The sequence below is a fragment of the Triturus cristatus genome, chromosome 1_2 (genome assembly GCF_964204655.1).
Source record: "Triturus cristatus chromosome 1_2, aTriCri1.1, whole genome shotgun sequence".
Classification (NCBI taxonomy): domain Eukaryota; kingdom Metazoa; phylum Chordata; class Amphibia; order Caudata; family Salamandridae; genus Triturus; species Triturus cristatus.
Window position 1 is genome coordinate 348,793,479 of NC_140580.1, and position 21,869 is coordinate 348,815,347.

Genomic DNA, 21,869 nt, shown 5'->3' on the forward strand with positions numbered 1-21,869 from the left:
TATGGGGCTCCATAACAATTGATGTCCACTATTGTGGCTTTTATGATAGTTTCACTCTATATGTGATCCCTTCGTGTTATTTATATTAATGTTTTACATGTATTAGAAAATGTAATAAACTTTATAAAAAACAACTAATTGTCTATGGGACATGTGAATCTATGGACATACTACCCTTTTGAAAGTCATAACTAGGGAGACAGTTCTTGTTATTAGCTATTGTATTTCCCCTGCTCTCCCTATTAATCTATTTCAGGGGCCCTCTTATGTTTCTTTACGTCACTTCCTGTGATGTCATTAAGTTCAAAAGGTAGCTGATGTCAGTTCCGGTACCCCACGCATGTTTGTGTATCAATGCCCATGAATATACTTAGCACTAATTTAGATTAACATTTTGTTCAAAGTTCTATAGCTTAGTTCAAAAACAATTAATTTTAAATTAATACACAATTAAATACAAATAGAAACGGTGTTCAAAATAAAAAAAAACATATTAATTCATTTTTCTTACCTATCAAAGCATGTAAAACTATTTTAGCTTCACATTTGATTTTTTTTTTTTTAAACTGCATTTCTACAACCTTGACGCGACCACAATTACTTTGACCTGGCAACAATTTCATTGATTAAACCTGATGATACCTTCTCCATCACCTGCCTTGTAATCCATCTCTTACACTGATTTTCAACCATTTGAACAATTTCTGTGCATTCAGCCATTTGTTAGTATTCTGATCACATTTACCCTATTTACATCTAGCGCTACGTAAGCGAGGGTGTCATTGTCATTCTTTCAGGTCCAGAAGAGAATGGATTATTTATTTTTTAAATTATACCAGACCAGTCAGGTTTACATAATTTTCTACCATTAGTGTTTTGAATTGTATATTTTCCATATATGATCCTTCACATTTCCAAAGAGAAGACTAATACGACCAACTACCATACAGGGAGATTCTTTGTAACTCATAGAAATCCACTGCTCCACCTATTTGTGACTGTTTTAAGCCCTATTTGGGGATGTGACCAGGCTTGCAGGATCAAACACACCCTCTCAGGCCTTGCATCCTTAGAAACCAAACCAAAAAAAATAATATTTACATGCAGTTATATGCAGTGCTTAATTTGTAAAAGAATATGTGGCGGTCACAAAATTTTGCTCAGAACCCCGTGGCTGGTGCTTTGAATGACAGGGAGCTGAGTTCCAAGGCTGTAAAGTCTTCATTCTTCATGCTTCCTTAATCCACCACCAGACACCGCCTGTCTCTTTATCTCATTCTTGCAGACTATTTTATACCTGTTTTCTCTCTTTGTCACAATTTTTTGTCTTTCTATTCATTTTTCTTTCCGACTTTTTTTTCTCTCTTCCTCTGGGTCAAAGTCTGTTGATAAAAAATAAGTGCCGGTCCCCAAAAATGAATGTGGTTGAGCCCACCTGCAACCATTTAACTGCTCAAATTACTGTCTATATGCTTGGATTACTTGCCTAGCTAACCATTTTTCTCTTCACTCATTGAGCAGGTTTAGGTGGGTGAATCTGTATTAGCCTGGAGTCATAAGTAATGATGTGTCCTATAAGAATCTACACATCCTTATTTCTGTTAAATATTTATAGGAGCCTGAGATTATTAACCAGGCAGATCTTTAATATCCTCTTCCTTTAACCTGAGCAGATGCAATATAAGAAATGGACAAAGTAAAAAAAAAATATTAATTTTAACTAAAATTTATTGGGAGGAAGCTACATTGTCGTTATGGGTTAGGAACCCACCTACAGGAGTTCCAGAACCTTACAGATAATCTTACCCCTAAATCAAAACCCTAATTTCCTCTTCAAAGCATTGGTGGTCACCAGATTTTATTACAGCAGTTCTTTCTATATGTGCACTACTGATATCTCAATAACCTGACCCAAGACGTACAAGTGCTGCAGATCACGGAAGCCAAGTTAGTTCTCAAGCTGAAGCGTAACATCCGCACTACACATCTCCTGCCCAAGTCTGATATTGGCCTTCTGTTAAATACTGATTGAAAGACAATATTTTGACGATACATCTCAGAGTTCCCCCATACCATGGACCATGCACAGTGCACTTGAGGTTCTCTGCATAATCCCCTGATAAAACCTGAGATTTGCCAACATGTCTACTTGGACCGTTCCCAAATTCTGTTGGTTAAAGTTTTGTGGGAGGTGGATCATCATAGATCAACTCTAGATGGTATTGTACTGTCAGGCACTGTGCATCACAGATCTTGAAGATCATCTTGCTTCAGAAAGCTTTAAAAATACAACCTTCAAGGTTTAGTATTCCTCCCTGGCAGGTAAACATTTCAGAGCCCTCTGTAACTAAGCAAGCCCCATGAAGCAGCAAGGTGCTGCATGTGGCTCTTTAGAAACTACATGTTCAGTCAGAACATACTAAGATGACATCATCCAGTCTCAGTTCTTCAATGTTACACCCGCCATTTCTATGCAGCTTTTAAAGTGCTGGCCACTGTTGCATATTATTATTATCACCCATTCAAAATGGGTCTTTAGTTTCTGTGGTGCAGGTATGAGATCCCATATTATCACCCTCTCAGCACTGATCCTCATTTTGCAAGTCTTTGAGCATCTATTGCCTTACTTAGCCGTCCCCAGGTTAGAGTCATGCGGTAAGCAGCCTCTCTGCGTTGATCCTCATTTAGTAGGCTGCTTCACATTGGTCCGTATATTATCAGCCTGCCGCGGCTACGAAGTTGAGCTTTGGCTGCTAGGATCTGTGACTTTGAGGTTTGTTCAGACTTTACAACGCCACTGCAGCTGATATTGTTGAGGAAGAGCAGCATCTTCTTAATGTGTTTTTTTTTAATGTCTTTCCTGAGCATGACATAGTCTTTTCTTTACATCTTCTGCAGATCCTCAGGACCAAAGGACAAGGGCAGCAGCTCTCGCACAGTATGGACTATGTATGTTCCATTGGGCTTGGTCAGGTACACATCCCAGTCAGCACCAAACTAGGATAGGGAAAATGAGAGTTTTGTTAGTGAGTATGGCATCAAATGAGTACAACAAAAGCAGTCAATCAATGAATCATCTTCGAATCATTCTTAGACACGGAAGTTAACATGGTAGCAAAGCCCACCACAACACTCTCATCCCCTCCCACTGTCTTTAACTCGTTTGAACCACCGAGCATAGAGCAAATAGAGAAGGTAATGAGTTCTATCAAATCCGGAGCTCCATCTGACCCCTGCCCCCCCAATACATACCAAATGGCACCCAATATAATAAGCGAACAACTTAGCATTCTCTTTAAACAGATTATTAGGTCAAGTGTCTTCCCAGAAGCGTGGAAACTAATATCTATTTTTCCATTGCTAAAAAAGACCAATCTAGATCCCAATGACAATAATAGCTACAGACCAATAGCTAGGATCCCCTTTCCATCCAAACTCCTGGAGAAAATACTTAACTCCCAATTAACGATCTTTATCTCATCGGCAAACATACTGGACCCCTCTCAGTATGGTATGGAAACTGCCCTGATCATGGCGGCAGAAGAGATTCGGGCCATATTGGACACGGGTGCCAAGGCCGCCCTGATCATGTTGGATCTGTCGGCGGCCTTTGACACCGGGAACCATGATATTTTAATTGGGAGGCTCCAAGAATTGGGTGTCAAGAACTCTGCCCAGACACTGCTCAAATCCTTTCTGAACAACAGATATCAATACGTTCAGATAGGGGACTTTCGATCAGAAGAGTTTTCCGTGCCTTGCGGGGTGCCACAGGGCTCCTCGCTAAGCCCCACCCTGTTTAACCTTTACGTGACCCCGCTGGCTAAGATCGTCAGGCAATTCGGCTTCACGATTCTGTCCTACGCTGATGACACCCAAATTGTGGTGTCCATCTCAAGCAATCCAGAGGGGACAGCCGAGCGCTTTAACCAGTGTATGTCCCACATCAATAACTGGAGAGAAACTCACTTTTTGAAGCTTAATGGCTCCAAAACTGAGGTACTCCTACTGGGTTCCGACACTTCCTTCTGGTCACAAAATTGGTGGCCCCCCAGTATGGGTGCTGCCCCTACTCCAGTCCCGAAAGTAAGGAACCTGGGTGTTGTATTTGATAACAGACTGACCTTCAAGCAACAGGTCAACAAAGTTGTCTCATCAGTGTTTATCACCCTAAAAGCAATTCCCAAAGTGCGTTCCTTCATTCTCCCTGAAGCGGTAAAGACGCTAGTGATAGTCCTAGCTTTGGCTAAAATGGACTATTGTAATGCACTCTATCTAGGCCTTCAAAAACAACACATGATTAAACTTCATTGTGCACAGAATGCTGCCGCCAGGCTGCTGCTCGACATCCCCAGATTTCAATCTGTCTCTGAGGGTTTAGAAAAACTCCACTGGCTTCCTGTTAAGAGAAGGGTAGACTTTAAGGCCCTGTGCATAGCATATAAAGCTGTACACGGAATTGGACCAACTTTCCTAAAACAGCACCTTATCTGGTGCCATCCTTCAAGGCAACTTCGCTCATCACAGAGCAAACTCCTCCAGACACCCAGATTTAAGAAAGCCAGCTGGGGAGGAAGAAGCTTTGTACTGGGTACTGTGAGGCTATGGAACTTGCTTCCACCAAATATCAAAAGTTGCCCAACACTGCTCGGCTTCAGAAAACATTTAAAGACATGGCTGTTCTCAAACTAAGGCACCTTTCCGGCTTCCCCCTCCGCTGAGCGCCTAGACGCCCTTGGGCAATCGTGCGCTATACAAATCCCAAATCAAATCAAATCAAAAGCTAGGGTTGTGTTCTGTAATACTTTGCAACTAATGAAAAAGAAACTCATTGAGTTTAGAAATTTAGTGAGAAAGCAGACACCAATGTCTCCCAAAATTAACTACCAGCCAGTAAAATAGAATCTGTTGATGTATTTTCTAGCTCTCACTTCTTTTGGAGGTGGAGTCTTAAAGGTGCACTCACATATATGGAAAGGTCATTTCTAGTTCTTACAGGACAGCATAGCTGCCTGCAAGGCCTATTGTTTTCAATATAGACAGAGTGGCCTTTTCGTCAGCCCCCTTCAATCATTGGTTGGTTTCAATTGCCCACTTTCAGCCACTGCTTTGAGACACCCTCAATAATAACATCTTGGATCAGCAGAATACATCTCTCGCCTCAAGCTACTGGCTGTTTCGTATATCATTCCACCTTTTAGGAGATGGTTTCACCGCAAAGCATGAGGGAGAATTTTACATCAGAAAAGAACACTCAGTCATCACACTTTTTGTCTCATTCAGTACTTTCACTTGTACATGCATCGGATAGAAATAAACAATACTTTTCTTATTTTTTTTCATTACCATACAAATTGAATCACTTTATAGCAAAACAAATTAATTGCTAGGGACGCTAAAGGGTGGTTAATCTAATAGGTGCCTTTACCTGAAAAATATCGTTGGTGTTCAAGGGAACCACAGTCAGCTACTGGATTGCTGATAGTAGCTCCTGCGCTGCTGCCACCAGGCTGCTGCTAAAATACAAATGCAATACGCCCTTCAGCTTGGCCAAGCCAGTATGTCTAGCCTATAACGGAATGTAGAATCAATCAAGACCTACTGGCTTCACCAATGCTTGTTTATTTTCTTTCTCCTTTCTAACTTGTTCTGATCCTAACACAGTTTATAAAAAAACGAATTAGAATTCCACAGTGAATATTCACAACTATGGATTTGTCCAACCCTTAGACATATTCATACCTTTTTCAGGTCTACCAAAGGCTTTTGCCGGCCACCAGCTTGCGGTTACGCGCACAAGTGCGTGCGCCTCGCTTCGCCTCTCCAATCACTGTTGCGCGTGCATCCCTTGTGTGCTTAGCACAGAGCGCGTCATTGCGATCGCAATGACTTTCGCTTTCACGGCTGCGCGGCGCTACTTTTACGGCCGCGCGGCCATTGCTTGTTCGCTATGGTATCATTATTAGCAACCGTTATGTTGCACTCACTGCAAACGAAGTTGACATCTTACCTCAGACCTCTTAAATAATACGTGGATTATTAAAATTAGAATTATGTAATAAACATGACATAATTAAAACATTTGTGTCCAGCAGTTTACAGCTGATACCTACATGGGCCTGCTAAGTTACCTGCTTGTCACTTCACCTATTATATCTGTATTCCGTTGATGCAGTTCTCGAATTATGACGTGTCCGTGCCCTCTGCTGCGAGCGAATAGCAACTGTTATTTCTCACACAAACTGGTCCAAATCAACAAAGATGAAGGTACGAAACCAGAGGAAAGAGCCGTTAACAGCAATTAATGCCCGGCTGCTTTTGGACAGTGTGTATCAGCAACCATCTCCCCAACCTCAATCCCCTCACACAGTCACACTTGGCCATCGTAAGCAGACACCATCGCTCACGTTAAATAAACTCAATAAGATGGACTCTTTGTGGCTTTGTCCCGACCTCCCCAAAATGGCCGGCTTGGCCTGCAACCCTTCACACTGATTCTGTCTTACTCCCACACACACTATTGTTGAACTTGGAGCAGCAACACAAAACCGCGACACAGTTTTAGCGCACTGCCTTCCTGCGACTAATAGTTTAACGAACACATAAGGGCACACGGTGGTGCAGACAGGTTTTGAAAAAGGTGATGAGTGGCTGTTAATAATCAATTTACAGCTGCATGTTTGCCTTTATGGTCTGACAATGAGTCCCATCTCAGTATCTCCGATCAAAACGTCTAATGCATGTTAATGATGCACACAGTACTGTCACGTTAAAAACCCTTTGTCTGTTTTTGACTGGGTCTGATACTGAGGTACCGAATATCCTTTTTGGCTTCACGTTTGTTGCTATTGTACTGTTATCATGACAGAAATCTGTCTCTTCTGAAAGGTGGACATCTCTGTACATCAATATGTGACTGTTGCCTTACAAACCTCCTTGGCTGGTCAGTTGCTGGCTAATGTTTATTGAAAATGCACGGTGAAACCATTGTGCATGGCTGGCAACTTGCATAGGGTGTCGGTGTATTCGGACCTCAGTTGGCCTTTCTGCGCCTCTGCAGTGCATCACGTCTCATCTAGTGGGCACCCAGGCGGTATTGCAGCTCCAGGGTAGGGTCTTAACTCGGCAGACACTGCTGCTGCTTTTGTTATTTTGTTACTGGGGGCCGGTTTTGCAGCACTGCTGCAAAACTGGCCCCCAATAATAACAATCATTGGCATAGCCAATAGGTCTCGCCTTTTAGACCTCATAAGTGTTTAGCCATGCAACAGATGATGTCGTTGCATCAAGGATATTGTGCGTGCTTAACTAAATACTTCTAAGGTCCCAAATGCGAGACCTATTGGCTATGCCAATGCTTGTTTATGATGGTCCACTTCTTTCAGTCAGTCCACTTTCTTGTAAAGGTCCACACCGCTGAGTCTTTCCAACACTTAAAGTAGTGTTTCCCTAAGTAGAGACATACCTTTCTGATGTGGTCCACTACCTTTGCTCATTTCACCCATGTAAGTCAGTCGATCTCAATGAACCTATCTACCCCCCCTGTCAACTTACTCCTTTTCACTGACTAGCAATCTCTGACAAACCATGCCAGCAAACTGTCTCATCCCTCTGAGTAGCTTTCTTGTTCAGAGTCGGTTCAGCCTTAAGATTTGATCTTACTCTCAAACAGTTGGGGACTCTAGGTTGGTCTACTCCTTATTTGCCCGGAGTGGGAGGTTTGTTCATCCGTTCCAGGTTTGCTAAACACGAAGGCAAAATTACCCAAATTCTGCAAATTCCGCGAGCGCAACGGAATCTACCACCCAGGCCTACCCCTAAGCTTCCAGCAACCTCTCAACAGAGGCAACAGTTTTCTCTGTTGCAGTGCTATATTTTGCTGGTACTGTGCACTGAAGCCACGCTTAGAAATTGTGTTGGTGTTACTGGAAAGAAGGTAAAACCTTACACATTACACTAGCAGTTGCAGTAAAACTACAAATAAAATTCTTATTTGCTATATTTGGATGATGTATTTTACAGTTGGTGAACAATATGAACAACAGGACAGAATGGCACAAGGTGATGAGAACAATCCCGGAGACAGAAAGATAATGACTGAAGCACAGAAGAAACTACAAAGAGGGAGACAAGCTGGATTATCTGATCGGCAAAACTGAGTTCTTAGCAGTTGTGCAAGAAGTAGCAGGTGGTGGTACTTTTTGTCGATTGGGACTTTTTTGTCTTTAGACTTTGACCCCGTAGCAGGAGAAAACAGAAAAACAAAGGGGGGGGGGAGGTTTTACAAAAAATGGCACACTTAGAAAGCGGATATAAAAAAGAACCTTCAACAGTAGGATAAGAGATGGGAAGTGGTGGAAGGAAGAGGCACAAGACGGGATCAAAACTTGGCAGTCTTGGCATTTGGAAACCCCAGCAACCAGCAGCACTGGAGGAGGGCTACTAGACTTTGAAGAAAAAGTTTGGGTCCTGCGTTTTTTTTTTTTTAAATTGCAAATGATTTACTGGTTTTCAGGTGTAAAGACAGTGCCAGCATGCAAGACATTGAAGATAACAGGAATTCAGACCTAGCAGACAAACAAGGGTTTGCAACATTCTGTACAGCAAAGGTGACTCATCAGCAATTCATGACATATGCCACATGTTTGACAATAGTTATCTTTGTTAACTAAAGGCAGTACCTTTGGACATTGCATTCATATAACGAGGTTCAGCATGAGGTCATTACAAAATAGACGGGCTGGCAGCTGAGTTCTGTAGACAAACATACAGACCGGCTTCTGTTGCGGTTTCTAAAGGGGAGCAGGGAAGCAGTGAAAAGAGGGGTACTCCTTTAAATCCGTGGGAAGTGCTTTTAGTAAATTTGCCTAATCAAAGTCAAAACCCGAAGCTATGAGTACATAATTAAAAATTGCAACGTTTATCCAAAGAATGTTTCTCCAGCTCGGACATATTTGCCGAAATTACTGTCTTTGCCAATTTAGAATTGAAAGAGACGTTTTGGGTGCCTGAATTGGGGGCGGGACGGATTGCCCAAATTTTTGCAAGGTTAGGAGACCAGTACATATCTGCTAAAGTTGTCACAGCAGCTATAGTGATGCGTACCACACAGGGACACCGGGTACCTCGTTGAGCTGAGATTAGTCTTTAATAAAATAAATGGTGGCCCTAAGAGTATCAAGCTGATGTGTGCCATATGTACAAAAATTAGGAATAGTGATTTTCAAACTGCGATTCTTACCGAATCGCAATTTAGAAATTCGCAATTCCTAATGTACTCAAGAATATATTTTAAAATAGCAATTCCTAGTGGGGTCAGAAATCGGCCTACCTCATGAATATTAATGATATAGGTCGCGATTTGGACCCATAAGGAATCAAGCTGTCACAGTGATGGCCACCAAGTCTGTGATTGCGTTTTAATGAAGCTAACTTTTTTCTTTGAAATACAGCCTGTTTTCAATAAAGGAAAACGGGAAGCGTTTAAAAAAAGAAAAATCTATGTTTCATTTTTTAAGGGGACCACTGTCTCCTCTTAAAATTTTTTTTTGTTAATTCTCAAAAAGGAAGGACTCCTTCCCATTTGCAGATGGTTGCCATTAGCTATCAGTAGTTGTAAAAAAATATATGTTTTGCAACCGTAATTCTTTTGAAAAACATTAATGCATACTACTGCGAATAGGTATTTAGAAGCAGGGCCGGACTGGCTACCGGGCGTTTTGGAGTGCTGCCAAGCTGGGGGCTGATTTTGTTGATGGTGAACTGCGTGTGCTTAAAACCATTTGTTTTGCTTTGTTTATTTAGCAGCACACGCAGGTCCCAATCAACGAAATCAGCCCCCACCACAGTGAAATCAGCCCCCAGCTTGGCAGCACACCAAAATGCCCGGTAGCCAGTCCAGCCCTGTTTAGAAGGTACGTCCCTTGCCAATACCGAATCGCAAACCCAAATTGCGATTTAGTACAAGTTACCAAATCACAATTTGGCATGTGTACATTTAAAAATACTTTATTTGAGGACGCAAAGGGCCTGACTCGCAGACCTCCAAAAAAGCTTTATACATATGGCCTAATCTTTCTCTTAGACTAGACACACATCCTGTTGTGGCTTATTGTCCTATACTTTCCACTTCCCACATAAGATGTGAAGAAGACCAGGATGGTGCCTCCATTTGCTTATTTTGGCACTTGTGACAGAACACCTTAACAAATGCTTTCTCCTTCAGTACATAATTCCTTAAGAGAAGGCACATTTACCACAGACTTACATAACATTGGTCCATGTTACACTGATATCCTGTTATATGTCTCCATGTCACAGGGAATTCTTTCAAAGCTATGAAGGCCAGGAGCACTTTGGACAACTGGAGTGGTGCAAAAAGCTACATCTGAATAGATAACACTCTGCTTTACAACTGGCTCTTCTCACTCAGAACCTATTTATGCTAAATCGACTTTTTGCTAGAGGACCGAAATGCTTCAGCCAATACAAACACTGCAGCAACAGAAACACAGTCTAAAGAAGTCGACTACTTCCAGAAAATGACATAACTTATTCCAAGTCACTGGGACAAACTGCGGCATAGTCACTACACAAGAGACATATAACTCTCAGAGCAGATACTCCTTCACGGGTCTACATCCTGTAAGGTCTGTTCATAAGTGGTCCTTTGGCACTTTACATCTCCTCCAGTTATAGCCTGGAGGCATTCACTCTTAAGAGTGTCTTCAAACTTGTACCATTTCCGTGAAATCCAGATGAAGACCTCATAAATAGTTTTCTTCTTTGCTAACTATAGGATAATCAACCCACCTAGGATCTGAGCTCGTTCTTTGAAAATGGAGGAACTCTGACCTTGGTTACCTGGGATGATTACTTTAGCCCTACTCCCTTCTCCAATAGAAGTCCTTCCCGGTCATTTTCTGGATTTCTGCAGGAAGGCATGACAAGGCCCTCAAATTTACCATTGCCAGCTTACCATTCATACAACCACAGACCTTTTTAGGCATGGGCAAAGTGGGCTCTGGCCTAGGGCCCCAGCCTTTCAGGGGGCCACTGATAGAGCCAGCTCTGTTATGCAGAATCTTGCCCTGATGACCTTTAATAATTCTTAAATTGATTGTTTTAAACAGTTTATTTTTAATGTGCGGGATGGGTGAGAGTCTATTACAGACATTTTGCAGAGAAAGTGTGTTTATGTTTCATGCAAAAGCCATTAAAAAAGTTTCTTTCAGATCAAAATAGGGCCTCATATGAGAAATAGGAGGGCGTCACAGACATTATTTGCAGCCATATTAATGAGCTGCTGCTGTGTTAAAATATGAAATCACACATCACTATCGCCGAATATTAGATGTAAACACATTTAGAATTTGGAAAAGTGTACCTGTGCACTGCCAGTGACCTGGCCAAAGAGGGCATGAAAGACCTGAACTTGAATCATACATTTAAAGCTGTTCTGCTCAGGGGCCCCCAAAATACATTTGGCCCTGGCCCCCCAAAATCCTTAAGATGTCCCTGCATACAACACCTGTCTTGCAACGTCTTCGAATGAGACCTAAAGACACTTAATGACTCTATTATAACCCAATTGGAATATGGAGACCACACGCAGGAAGTTTCTCTTGGTTAATGACAACGGCAGGATAAGATAAATGCTCAGCCCACTGCACTCCAGATGCAGCAGCACACACATTTCTCCTTGGACGCATCCAGCCCTGGCTCCCCTGTACATAGTGTGAGCATGACGCCAATTAGGGATAGACATTGTTTACACCGGGTATCCCGGCAAATACTATGGCACCATCCTTGGCACCCCGGTTATGCAGTCATGTAGAGTGAGAAGTTGGCCTGGCATATGCTGGTCACTAGTTATAGTGGCCACCTTGCACCAGTCCAATTCGACTCTTATGGTAGATAGGTTTAAGACAACCTTTTAAAGAAAGCTATCCTAGTGGTAGCCGTGGAGAGCAGCCTTCAGGCTAAGTCTCAGAGGAATGTAAAGCAGCTTGTTTTACCTTATAATCTCTTGAATTACCAAATGAAAGGACACCACACCGGTATATATATCAAATATATATGTATTTATTTCTAGACACACCCTACTAATCTCTCTATGAGATAAGAAGTCAGGAACACATTCAAATATCAACCTTTCACAATAAGTTAAGCACAAATATAGCTGGGGCCCTAGGGGTGTATCAGACCTTATACTAAAAAAGAGGTTTAGGAAAGTCGACTTGCAAAGAGACAAGGCCTAGGGCCTGTAGAATCGCTGGGGCTTCACTAATCCACCCAAGGCAGGTATGTAAAGGACCCACGGAAGACGTGTGCAGTGTGAGAACACAGCCGCAGGTTCCCTATTGATTACAATGGAGCAAGTTGCGGTTGGATTTTTAAAATTTTAGGGTACTTCGAGGAAGTCTACAAGAAAGCCACTTACAAGGTAAGTAATTCGAGGGCCAACACACACTAAGGCACCAGAGTGCACGAGTTACCTCACCCAGAGAAGCCGGGTGCATAGGTGTCTTTTGGTGTCGGGTCGCGTCGCTGTTTTCTATGGAAGCCAAAGAAGATTTGCTGCTTGCGAAGACTGAAGAAGTATCCGGTGGAATCCAAGGCTGGATTCAAGATGAAGATGTCCTGAAAGCAGAAGGGACAGTGTTCACAGTCACTTGCCAGCGACCCGGGGCCAGGAAGATGGATGCCCACAGAAGTCGGGTGATTTCAGGAGATCAAACGTGTTTTCACTCTTCCACCACAAGGACCAGGAGGAATTGACGATGACCAGCAGCTGGATTCAGAGTGTCACACAATGTCTGCAGCTTACTGAGGTGTCGGCAACCAGATTGGAGCCAACAAGCCTTGGCAACAGCAAGTCTCATGGAAATCAAGAAAAGTTGGTGGTGCAGACCAGCAAGGTCTTAGGGACTCACCCAGTGAAGGTAAGTGACGGCAGGCATGGAGCAACCAGGGGAGCCCTTTGGTTTGATGTAGAATTCTTCAGGGAACCCACAAGCCAACTGGCAAGGGATCGCGAAGGTGCCTCATGAGGATTTGCTTCACAAGAGCCCACGGTCACTCGGGATGAGGTAGGCTTCTGATTTTCAAAGGAAATCCTGCTGGAGGCTTGGGCCACACGTGGTCCAAAGCACAATATCATAGAACGTCGTGAAGGGGTTGCACTTGACAATAGTGCACGGTTCCCAGGTATTGCGGTTCCTCGTCACTCGTGGGGTCCACTCACCTCAGCTCTGCTGGAGACTCACAATGGCCGTCGAGAAGTCAGGAAATCTACTTCTGGGGCTGCAGGGACTTCGGACTCAGGCGGGAGCGGGAAAGTTTGCAACCGTTGATTCATGTTTTTGGTGCCTGCCAAGCAGGGGAGTCACTCCTTGACTCCAAGGGAGATTCTTCCGTCTTCCAAAGGTAGTGGAACGTCGAAGGGCCAGGTATCTTCTTTTAAAGTGTCGTCCAGAGTTATCTAACTAGCAAGGTATACCTATCTTATAGTAAAAGAAAGGGAGGGACTATCTCTATGACCACTCCTCTAGGAGGGTCACGGGGTGGGTGGTTACACCCACTTCCCTTTGTCCAGTTTCATGCCAGAGCAGGGGCTGGTAGCCCCTGAACCGGTTTGAGCTGGCATATGCACAGAGGAGACTACTGCTCCCCCAGTGCCGGACTTCAAAGCACTCTAAGAGTGCACCCACCCAGCTCCAATACACTAAATCCTGTCTGGAAGGTGGTGACACCTCCCTGTGACATGATGCCTTTTGTTGGGCCTCCTCCACTGCGAGTTTCAGTCAGCAGCAGGAGGGCAGCCCAGTGTCTGTGCTGGTGGCATCCATTTTGTGATGCCAGGGCTCTTTCAGATTTCTACCGTGTTTCCACAGTGGGTACATGTCGTCCCCTCTAGAAGGGTGGGATCATACTCCCACACCAGTTACTGGTGTGGAGGTATGATTCCAAGATGTTTGACACCAAACACGACATGTTTCGATGCAGTCATTCCAAAGTTAGCATTTACCGGGAGGTTATAATGCACTTAATAGTATATGGTTTAACCGCATCCTCAATCAGCCACAGGAAATAGACCCTGCCAGCTGCAGAGGGGCCCTACTCAGGCAGAGGCACCCCCTCACATTGATAGGGCCTGCCTTAGGGGTGACTGATAGGTTTATATGTGTGTGTATGGTGAGATATAGGAACCTATACCTCAGTGAGGAGTGTTAACACTACCTCACCCAGGCTGCAGTAGCAGGCCTTTGGTGTCAGATTGAGTCTGCTTCCCAGGGGTGGCATAATACATGCTTCAGCCCCTGGTAGGCCTCAGGGGCGTAACAAACACCCCCGCAGCCCCTGCGGTGCGGGGGGGCCCCCAGTCTTCAGTTCGTGAAGGGGGCCCCCTCAGCTCATCTGTGCAGAGCTGTGTGTCTTGCTCTAAAGCAGCTGCAGTGTGCAGCCTGCTCTGAGCTCCTCGCGCTGACCCAGGACTGAAGAGAAACAAGGTAACAACTTAAATTGTTTCTCTTCAGTCAGAGCCAGGCCCGGAAAAAGGATGGGGGCCCCCAGAGAGAGTATTCTCCATAGGGCACTACTCCTCTGAGAAGGGACAAGGCAGCAAAATGGTGCCCTCAGGTAAGCACTCTTGTTAGAAAGCACACTACTTTGTGTCTGCCCTCAGGCGTGTTTAATAATTGAGCTCAGGGTGCCAAGTTGTGTTTGCATTGCTCTGGTTGCAGATGGAGAGGTGGGGGCATTGTAGTGCGAAGGTGGCTGTTCTGGATGCCTGGGGTCTGGGCTCGGGCGCTTGTTCCCACCTTCTCATAATCACATACGCGGTACGGCACGCATCCATGGTGTGACGTGTGTCTATACTTCCAGTCAGCTAGGCTGGAAATCTTAGTTGCCTGGTGCAAGTCCTAGGGCGGTGCCGTGGCCAAAAAGGTGATGAGCCAGAGGCTGGCGCGGCGGCGCCCAGGATTGCCAGTGGCACATACATGCCTTTTGCAGCGAAGGGCAACCGGGCATTGAGATGGCAGAAGAAAGGGGTTCAGCGAGGCCAACGCACCCCTCTGAAGGCGGCACTGCCTGGAGGGCCAGGGGCCAAGGACGACAGCTCGGAATAGTGAAAGCACTGACTGGGGGGAAAGGTGGGGTGTGAACCGCACCAGCATGTTGTGCTCTAACGAAAATCAAAGCTAGAAATGTTCTTCGAGGCTCAGTTCTGTTACTGTACCGGAGTTATCATGGGGATGCTGTTACATTTAACAAACACAGTGTGCCCGCTAATGTAGTATTTACATTACAAAAGCTCTCTCTGCGTGCTTCCCCTAAGAACAGTCAAACTGCCGGTTTCCCACGCAGAGAAGTGTGTTGTGTTCCGGGAATAGCCTGGCTCTGGCTAAATCTGGCAGTACATGGCAAGCGAGGCAGAATTGTACTGGCAAGGTAGACCGTAGGGGAGGGCACCCGCTGGCAGAGAAAGTGTACACGTACAGTCGGTTGTTTACCCCCCTCGATGAGGAAGGCAGCCTTGCACTGGCACCGCAGGCATCGGAGTTGATTTGAGTCAGGGGTCCGACCCTGGCGAGGGCATCCCTCCGCGCCCCCCCCCCCCACCCCCCCAACTAGGGCAGTAGGTTGCCTCTTTTTCAGTAGCAGTATCAGGGATTTTCCATCTTAAAATACATAGATATTTGTGACATATTGTATTGTGCTTACAAATTTAAAATGTTCCCAGACGACAGTGTGCTTTCAAAAAGTTATTTATATAAGAAAAATGCTGCCCTTTTAGTCACTGTTACTCAACATTGCTTTTGATAGTTATATTTATAAAGAGTTTTACAAAAAGTGAGTGTTCAAAAATGAATGACCTGCCTGAATGACATATATATAGAGAAATATCTATTATCTCATTTAGCAAGCAATGATTTATGTCAATGTGATTGAAGTCCTAAAAATATCATATTTACGCAACAACTGTTGTTCCTCTAAACATTATAATTAACCAGAACTAGGTTGCAACATAATGACCTGCGGACCTTGCAGGTAATGTACCCATGGCCCTCCAGAGAAAGAGAGAGAGAGAGAGAAAGTGGAGAGAGAGAGAGAGTGGAGAGAGAGAGAGAGAGAGAGAGGAGAGACAAAAAGTGGAGAGAGAGTAGAGAGAGAGACTGACTGAGAGACTGAGATACTGACTTTCTGAGAGACTGACTGACTGAGAGAGAGACTGACTGACTAAGAGAGAGACTGGCTGACTGACAGAGAGAGAGAGACTGATTGAGAGAGAGAGTGAGACTGACTGACTGAGAGATACTTACTGACTGACAGAGACGGACTCACTGAGGTATAGAGAGACTGACTGACAGAGAGAGAGACTGACTGACTGAGAGAGAGAGACTGACTGAGAGAGAGAGACTGACTGAGAGAGAGACTGACAGAGAGAGAGACTGACTGACTGCGAGAGAGACTGATTGACTGCGAGAGAGACTGACTGACTGAAAGAGAGACTGACTGAGAGAGAGAGAGAGACAGAGAGAGAGAGAGAGAGAGACTAACTGAGAGAGAGAGAGACTGACTTAGAGAGTTAGAGACTGACTGACAGAGACTGATTGACTGATTGAGAGAGAGAGATTGACTGACAGAGAGAGAGACTGAAAGAGAGAGAGAGACTGCGAGAGAGAGACTAAGAGAGAGAGAGACTGACAGAGAGAGACTGATTGATAGAGAGAGACTGACTGACTGACTGAGAGAGAGACTGACTGAGAGAGAGACTGACAGAGAGAGAGAGAGAGACTGTCTGAGAGACTGACTGACAGAAAGAGAGAGACTGACTGACAGAAAGAGAGAGTCTGACTGAGAGAGAGAGACTGACTGACTGAGAGAGACTGACTAACTGAGAGAGAGACTGAAAAACAGAGAGACTGACTAAGAGAGAGACTGACTGACTGAGAGAGACTGACAGAGAGAGAGAGAGAGACAGACTGACTGACTGACAGAGAGAGAGAGACAGACTGTGATGGAATTGGGGTCAAAGTGTGTGTGAAGCTATGCAATGCCTCTTAAGATTGCTCTTGTCTGCTAATAAAAATTTATTATCAAAATTTGCTCTTTGTAGTTACATCTGCTTTTGAAATACAGCATTGTCACATTGTCTAATGTTTTGAAACGGAAACGAGAAGGAGCAGTGGATGCACTTTTGTCAAAACTGAATGATGAGTGGGCCCGATGTTGTATCACATGACAGGAGTCTGCATCAGGAAACCCACCTAAAATAGGGCAAACTTCCCCCGCGTACTGATGGCAGGGACCTAGTAGTGAATAGACCACCACCTATGATAGACTGCTGGCAGACTAAGCCCAACCATTAACTCCACCATCTAGTGTTACTTATAACGGCTGTATTGGTGACAGTGGCGTACCAATACCCCCCGCAGCCCCTGCAGTATGGCGGGTCGCTGGCCTGAGAGCTCTTGACTGGCGCGGAGAATGGGAGGAGGGCCCCTTCCATGTAGTTTGCAGGGGGGCCCCCTCATGTTTCGTTACGCCACTGGTAGGCCTGTGAAGTACCTATGCCCTTGGTCCCTAAGGTACCATATACTAGGAGCTCATAAGGTACCACAGTATCCAATCACTAGTGCATCTAATATGCACTCCAAGTCGTTTAGAGAGAACAGAGAGACTGGGGCCCTGATTAGCAGGGACCCAGCCAGACTATAGCCAGAAACCAGTGTTATCATCAGAAAAAAAGTGGGGGCAACATAAGTGCAGATCCTACTCTCCTACTCAACCCCCCCGCCCAAACGCAGGGACATTAAACTAACCTTGACCAGTTGAGTCTTCATGTTCTAAGTGGAAATACCTTGAGAGTCCATCTGCATCGGCATGTTGGGTCCCAGGTCTATGTTCCACTGCATAGCCCATCCCCTGTAGGGAAATGGACCACCTTAGCAGTTTAGGATTTTCACCTTTCATCTATTTGAGCCATAGGAGGGGCTTGTGGTCAGTCTGAACTATGAAGTGAGTGCCAAACAAGTATGGCCTCAGCTTCTTCAGGGCCCACACCACAGCAAAGGCCTCCCTCTCTATAGCTGACCAACGTTTCTCTCTAGGGGTCAGCCTTCTACTTATAAAAGCTACTGGCTGGTCTTGACCTTCATCATTCAGTTGAGACAGTACAGCTCCCACACCCAGCTCAGAAGCATCTGTTTGGACAATGAACTTTTTTGTGTAGTCCGGACTCTGTAAGATGGGGGCAGTGCACATGGCCTGCTTCAGGTCATCAGATGCCTTTTGACAGCTAGCTGTCCACTGAACCTTCTTTTGCATTTTCTTAGAGGTAAGATCATTTAAGGGGGTCACTACAGATCCATATCCCTTAACAAACCTCCTATAGTACCCAGTCAGGCCTAAAACTGCTCTCACCTGAGTCTGGGTGGTTGGAGCTACCCATTCCATTATGGTCTGGATTTTGCTCTGCAATGGTTGAACCTGGCCTCCACCTACAAGGTGGCCCAGGTACACAACCTGACTCTGCCCTATCTGGCACTTAGTGGCCTTGATAGTGAAGCCTGCTTTCTGCAGGGCCTCCAAAACATTCCTGAGGTTGACCAGGTGATCCTGCCAGGTGGAACTAAAGACAGCAATATCATCTAGATAAGCTGAGCAATAAGTTTCCATACCTGTCAGAACTTTGTTCACCAACCTCTGAAAAGTGGCAGGTGCATTTTTCAAACCAAAGGGCATTACCACAAAGTGATAGTGCCCACCAGGGGTTGAAAATGCTATTTTGGCCTTGGCATCATCAGTTAACTTGATTTGCCAGTAGCCAGCTGTTAGGTCAAATGTACTCAGATATTTGGCTGAGGCCAAAGTATCAATGAGCTCATCTGCCCTTGGAATTGGGTAGGCATCCGTCCTGGTGACTGCATTGAGGCCTCTGTAGTCTACACAAAACCTCATCTCTTTCTTACCACCCTGGGTGTGAGGTTTTGGCACTAGGACTACTGGACTAGCCCAAGGGCTATCTGAAGGCTTAATCACTCCTAATTCCAACATCTTCTGGACTTCAGTCCTGATACAGTCCCTGACATGGTCAGGTTGCCTGTAGATTTTACTCTTTACAGGCAGACTGTCTCCAGTGTCCACCTCATGGGTGCACCAGGAAGTCTGACTAGGGGTCAGGCTAAACATGTGTCCAAACTGTTGCAGCACTTGTCTGCATTCAGTTTGCTGATGGTCAGTGAGGCTGCTTGCCAAAGCAACACCATCTACTGAACCATCATGAGGGTTCTGTGAGAGCAGATCAGGGAGAGGGTCACTCTCCTCCTCCTGTTCCTCATCGGTTGCCATGAGCAAGCCCATGTCAGCCCTGTCAACATATGGCTTTAATCTGTTGACATGGAGCACCCTAAGGGGGCTCCTGGGAGTTCCAAGATACACCAGATAGGTGACTTCTCCCTTTTTCTCAACAATTGTATGGGGGCCACTCCACTTATCTTGGAGAGCTGCTGGGGCCACAGGCTCCAACACCCATACTTTCTGTCCTGGCTGGTATACAGTTAGCACAGCCTTTTGGTCATGCCAAGCTTTTTGCAGTTCTTGGCTTGCCTCCAGGTTTTTGGTTGCCTTCTTCATGTATTCAGCCATCCGGGAGCGGAGACCAAGTACATAGTCCATCACATCCTGTTTGGGAGGTTTGAGAGGTAACTCCCAACCCCCCTTCACCAAACATAATGGACCTCTGACAGGGTGCCCAAACAGAAGTTCAAAAGGGCTGTAGCCAACCCCCTTCTGTGGGACCTCCCTGTATGCAAACAGAAGGCAGGGAAGTAAAAGGTCCAATTTTCGCCTAAGCTTTTCTGGGAGGCCTTTAATCATTCCCTTTAGGGTTTTGTTGAACCTTTCAACTAACCCATTGCATTGTGGGTGATAGGGAGTAGTGAATTTGTAATTGACAGCACAGTCCTTCCACATTGCTTTCAGATATCCTGACATAAAGTTTGTTACTCTGTCAGATATAACCTCCTTAGGGAAACCCACTCTGGAGAAGACTCCAATGAGGGCTCTTGCCACCACAGGGGCTGTGGTGGTCCTGAGGGGAATTGCTTCTGGGTACCTGGTGGCATGATCCACTGCCACTAGGATACACCTGTGCCCAGATGCTGTTGGAGGCTCAAGGGGACCAACAATGTCAATCCCTACCCTTTCAAAGGGTACCCCCACCACAGGTAGTGGTATGAGGGGGGCCTTTGTTGTGCCACCTGACTTGCCACTGGCTTGGCAAGTGACACAGGATTGACAAAACTCCTTGGTGTCCTCTGACATGTGTGGCCAATGAAAATGTGGAACAAGCCTTTCCCAGGTCTTGTTTTGGCCCAAGTGTCCTGCCAATGGGATGTCATGTGCTAGGGTCAAGAGGAACCCCCTAATCTTCTGAGGTATTACCAACCTCCTGGTGGCTCCAGGGGTAGGAGCTCTAGCCTCAGAATATAGGAGTCCCTCATCCCAATAAACCTTATGGGACCCACTAGCATTCCCAGCAGCCTCAGCAGCAGCCTGCTGTCTGAGGGGTTCAGGAGAGGGGCAGCACTGTTGCTCCTTACTCAGATCTTCCCTGGAAGGTCCCCTTGCCCACAAGAACTCACCCTGATCAGGCTCAAGTCCCTCTGGGGCAGTTCCTTCTCCAGAATCTGCTTCTCCTCCCTCAGGAGGGGAATCTGAGATCTGAGACAGAGGTGAAGGCACAGCCTTAACCCTACTGCTCCTCCTCTTGGGTAGCATCTGGTCCATAGTTTCAGGATCCAGAGCTGGATCAGCTTTATGCATTTTGGCCTGTGACCTGGTCACAGCAAATACCTCTGCAGGTATACCCAACATCTCAGCATGAGTCCATAACTCTACTTCAGACCAGGCTGAAGTCTACAGATAATTGCCCAATAGACATTCGACAGGGAGGTCTGCACTGACTACTACCTTCTTGAGGCCAGTTACCCCTCCCCAGGAGAAATTCACAACTGCCAGACTATGGTTGGTCCTGACATTGCTTGCATTGGTTACCTGGTACATTTCACCCAGGATGATCTGCTCAGGGTCCACCAGATCCTCTGCCACCATGGTGACACTAGCACCTGTGTCCCTGAATGCCAAAGCCTGTTTGCCATTTATTACAGGCTGCTGTTTGTATTTGCCCAGATTACTGGGGCTCACTAGGAAGGACATATCACTGTCTCCCTCACAAACCAGCAATGCCTGAGTGGGTACTCTGACTAGGCCAGAGTCCACTTCCGAACCCAGGTTCAACCCTACTACACCCTTATTCTGATTACCACCTCCACCAGTAGCTGCACTAGGGGGAAGAGTTGCCTTAGGGGCAGGAGTGGTGGTGGTTTGGTCTTTGGACTTGGTACAATCAGAAGTCCAGTGCCCTTTCTGTTTACAGAATTTTCACCAGGTCTTCTTTTGGCCTTTTCCCTTTGTAGACTGTTAATCCCAACCAGATGCAGAGTTTTGGGGCCCTTGTGAAGACTTCTGGTCTTTTGCCTTATCCCCACCTTTCTCAGAGCCTTTAGGATCTTGCTTCTCGGTGTCACCCCCTTGGTTCTAGGTTTTCTGCCTCACACTGGTTCTGACCCATTTGTCTGCCTTCTTTCCCAATTCTTGGGGAGAGGTCAGATCAGAGTCCACCAGGTACTAATGTAACAACTGGTTTTGGCAATTATTAAGGATCTGTTCTCTCATTATAACATTATACAATCCCTTAAAATCAGTAACTCTACTACCAACCAGCCAACCCTCCAGAGCCTTGGTTGCACAATCAACAAAGTCAGTCCAGTCCTGAGTCTGTGCTTTCTGGGTATCTCTGA

General features: G+C 45.4%; 1 protein-coding gene across 3 annotated transcripts in view; it reads right to left on the reverse strand.

The window, feature by feature from the left end:
• Nucleotides 1-798: 798 nt before the first annotated feature.
• CDA (cytidine deaminase) overlaps nt 799-21,869 on the reverse strand; it is a 122,959-nt gene continuing 101,888 nt past the window's right edge. The window contains exons 5-6 of one of the 3 annotated variants that reach the window (XM_085604134.1): nt 5,429-5,516; nt 1,711-2,997 (exon numbers count right to left, since the gene is read on the reverse strand). In XM_085604134.1, the coding sequence (XP_085460260.1) occupies nt 2,987-2,997; nt 5,429-5,516 (99 nt within the window). In that variant the 3' untranslated portion in view covers nt 1,711-2,986. Of the gene's footprint in view, nt 2,998-5,428; nt 5,570-21,869 lie in introns of all 3 variants that reach the window. The other 2 variants (XM_085604132.1, XM_085604124.1) reach the window with 2 other exon arrangements.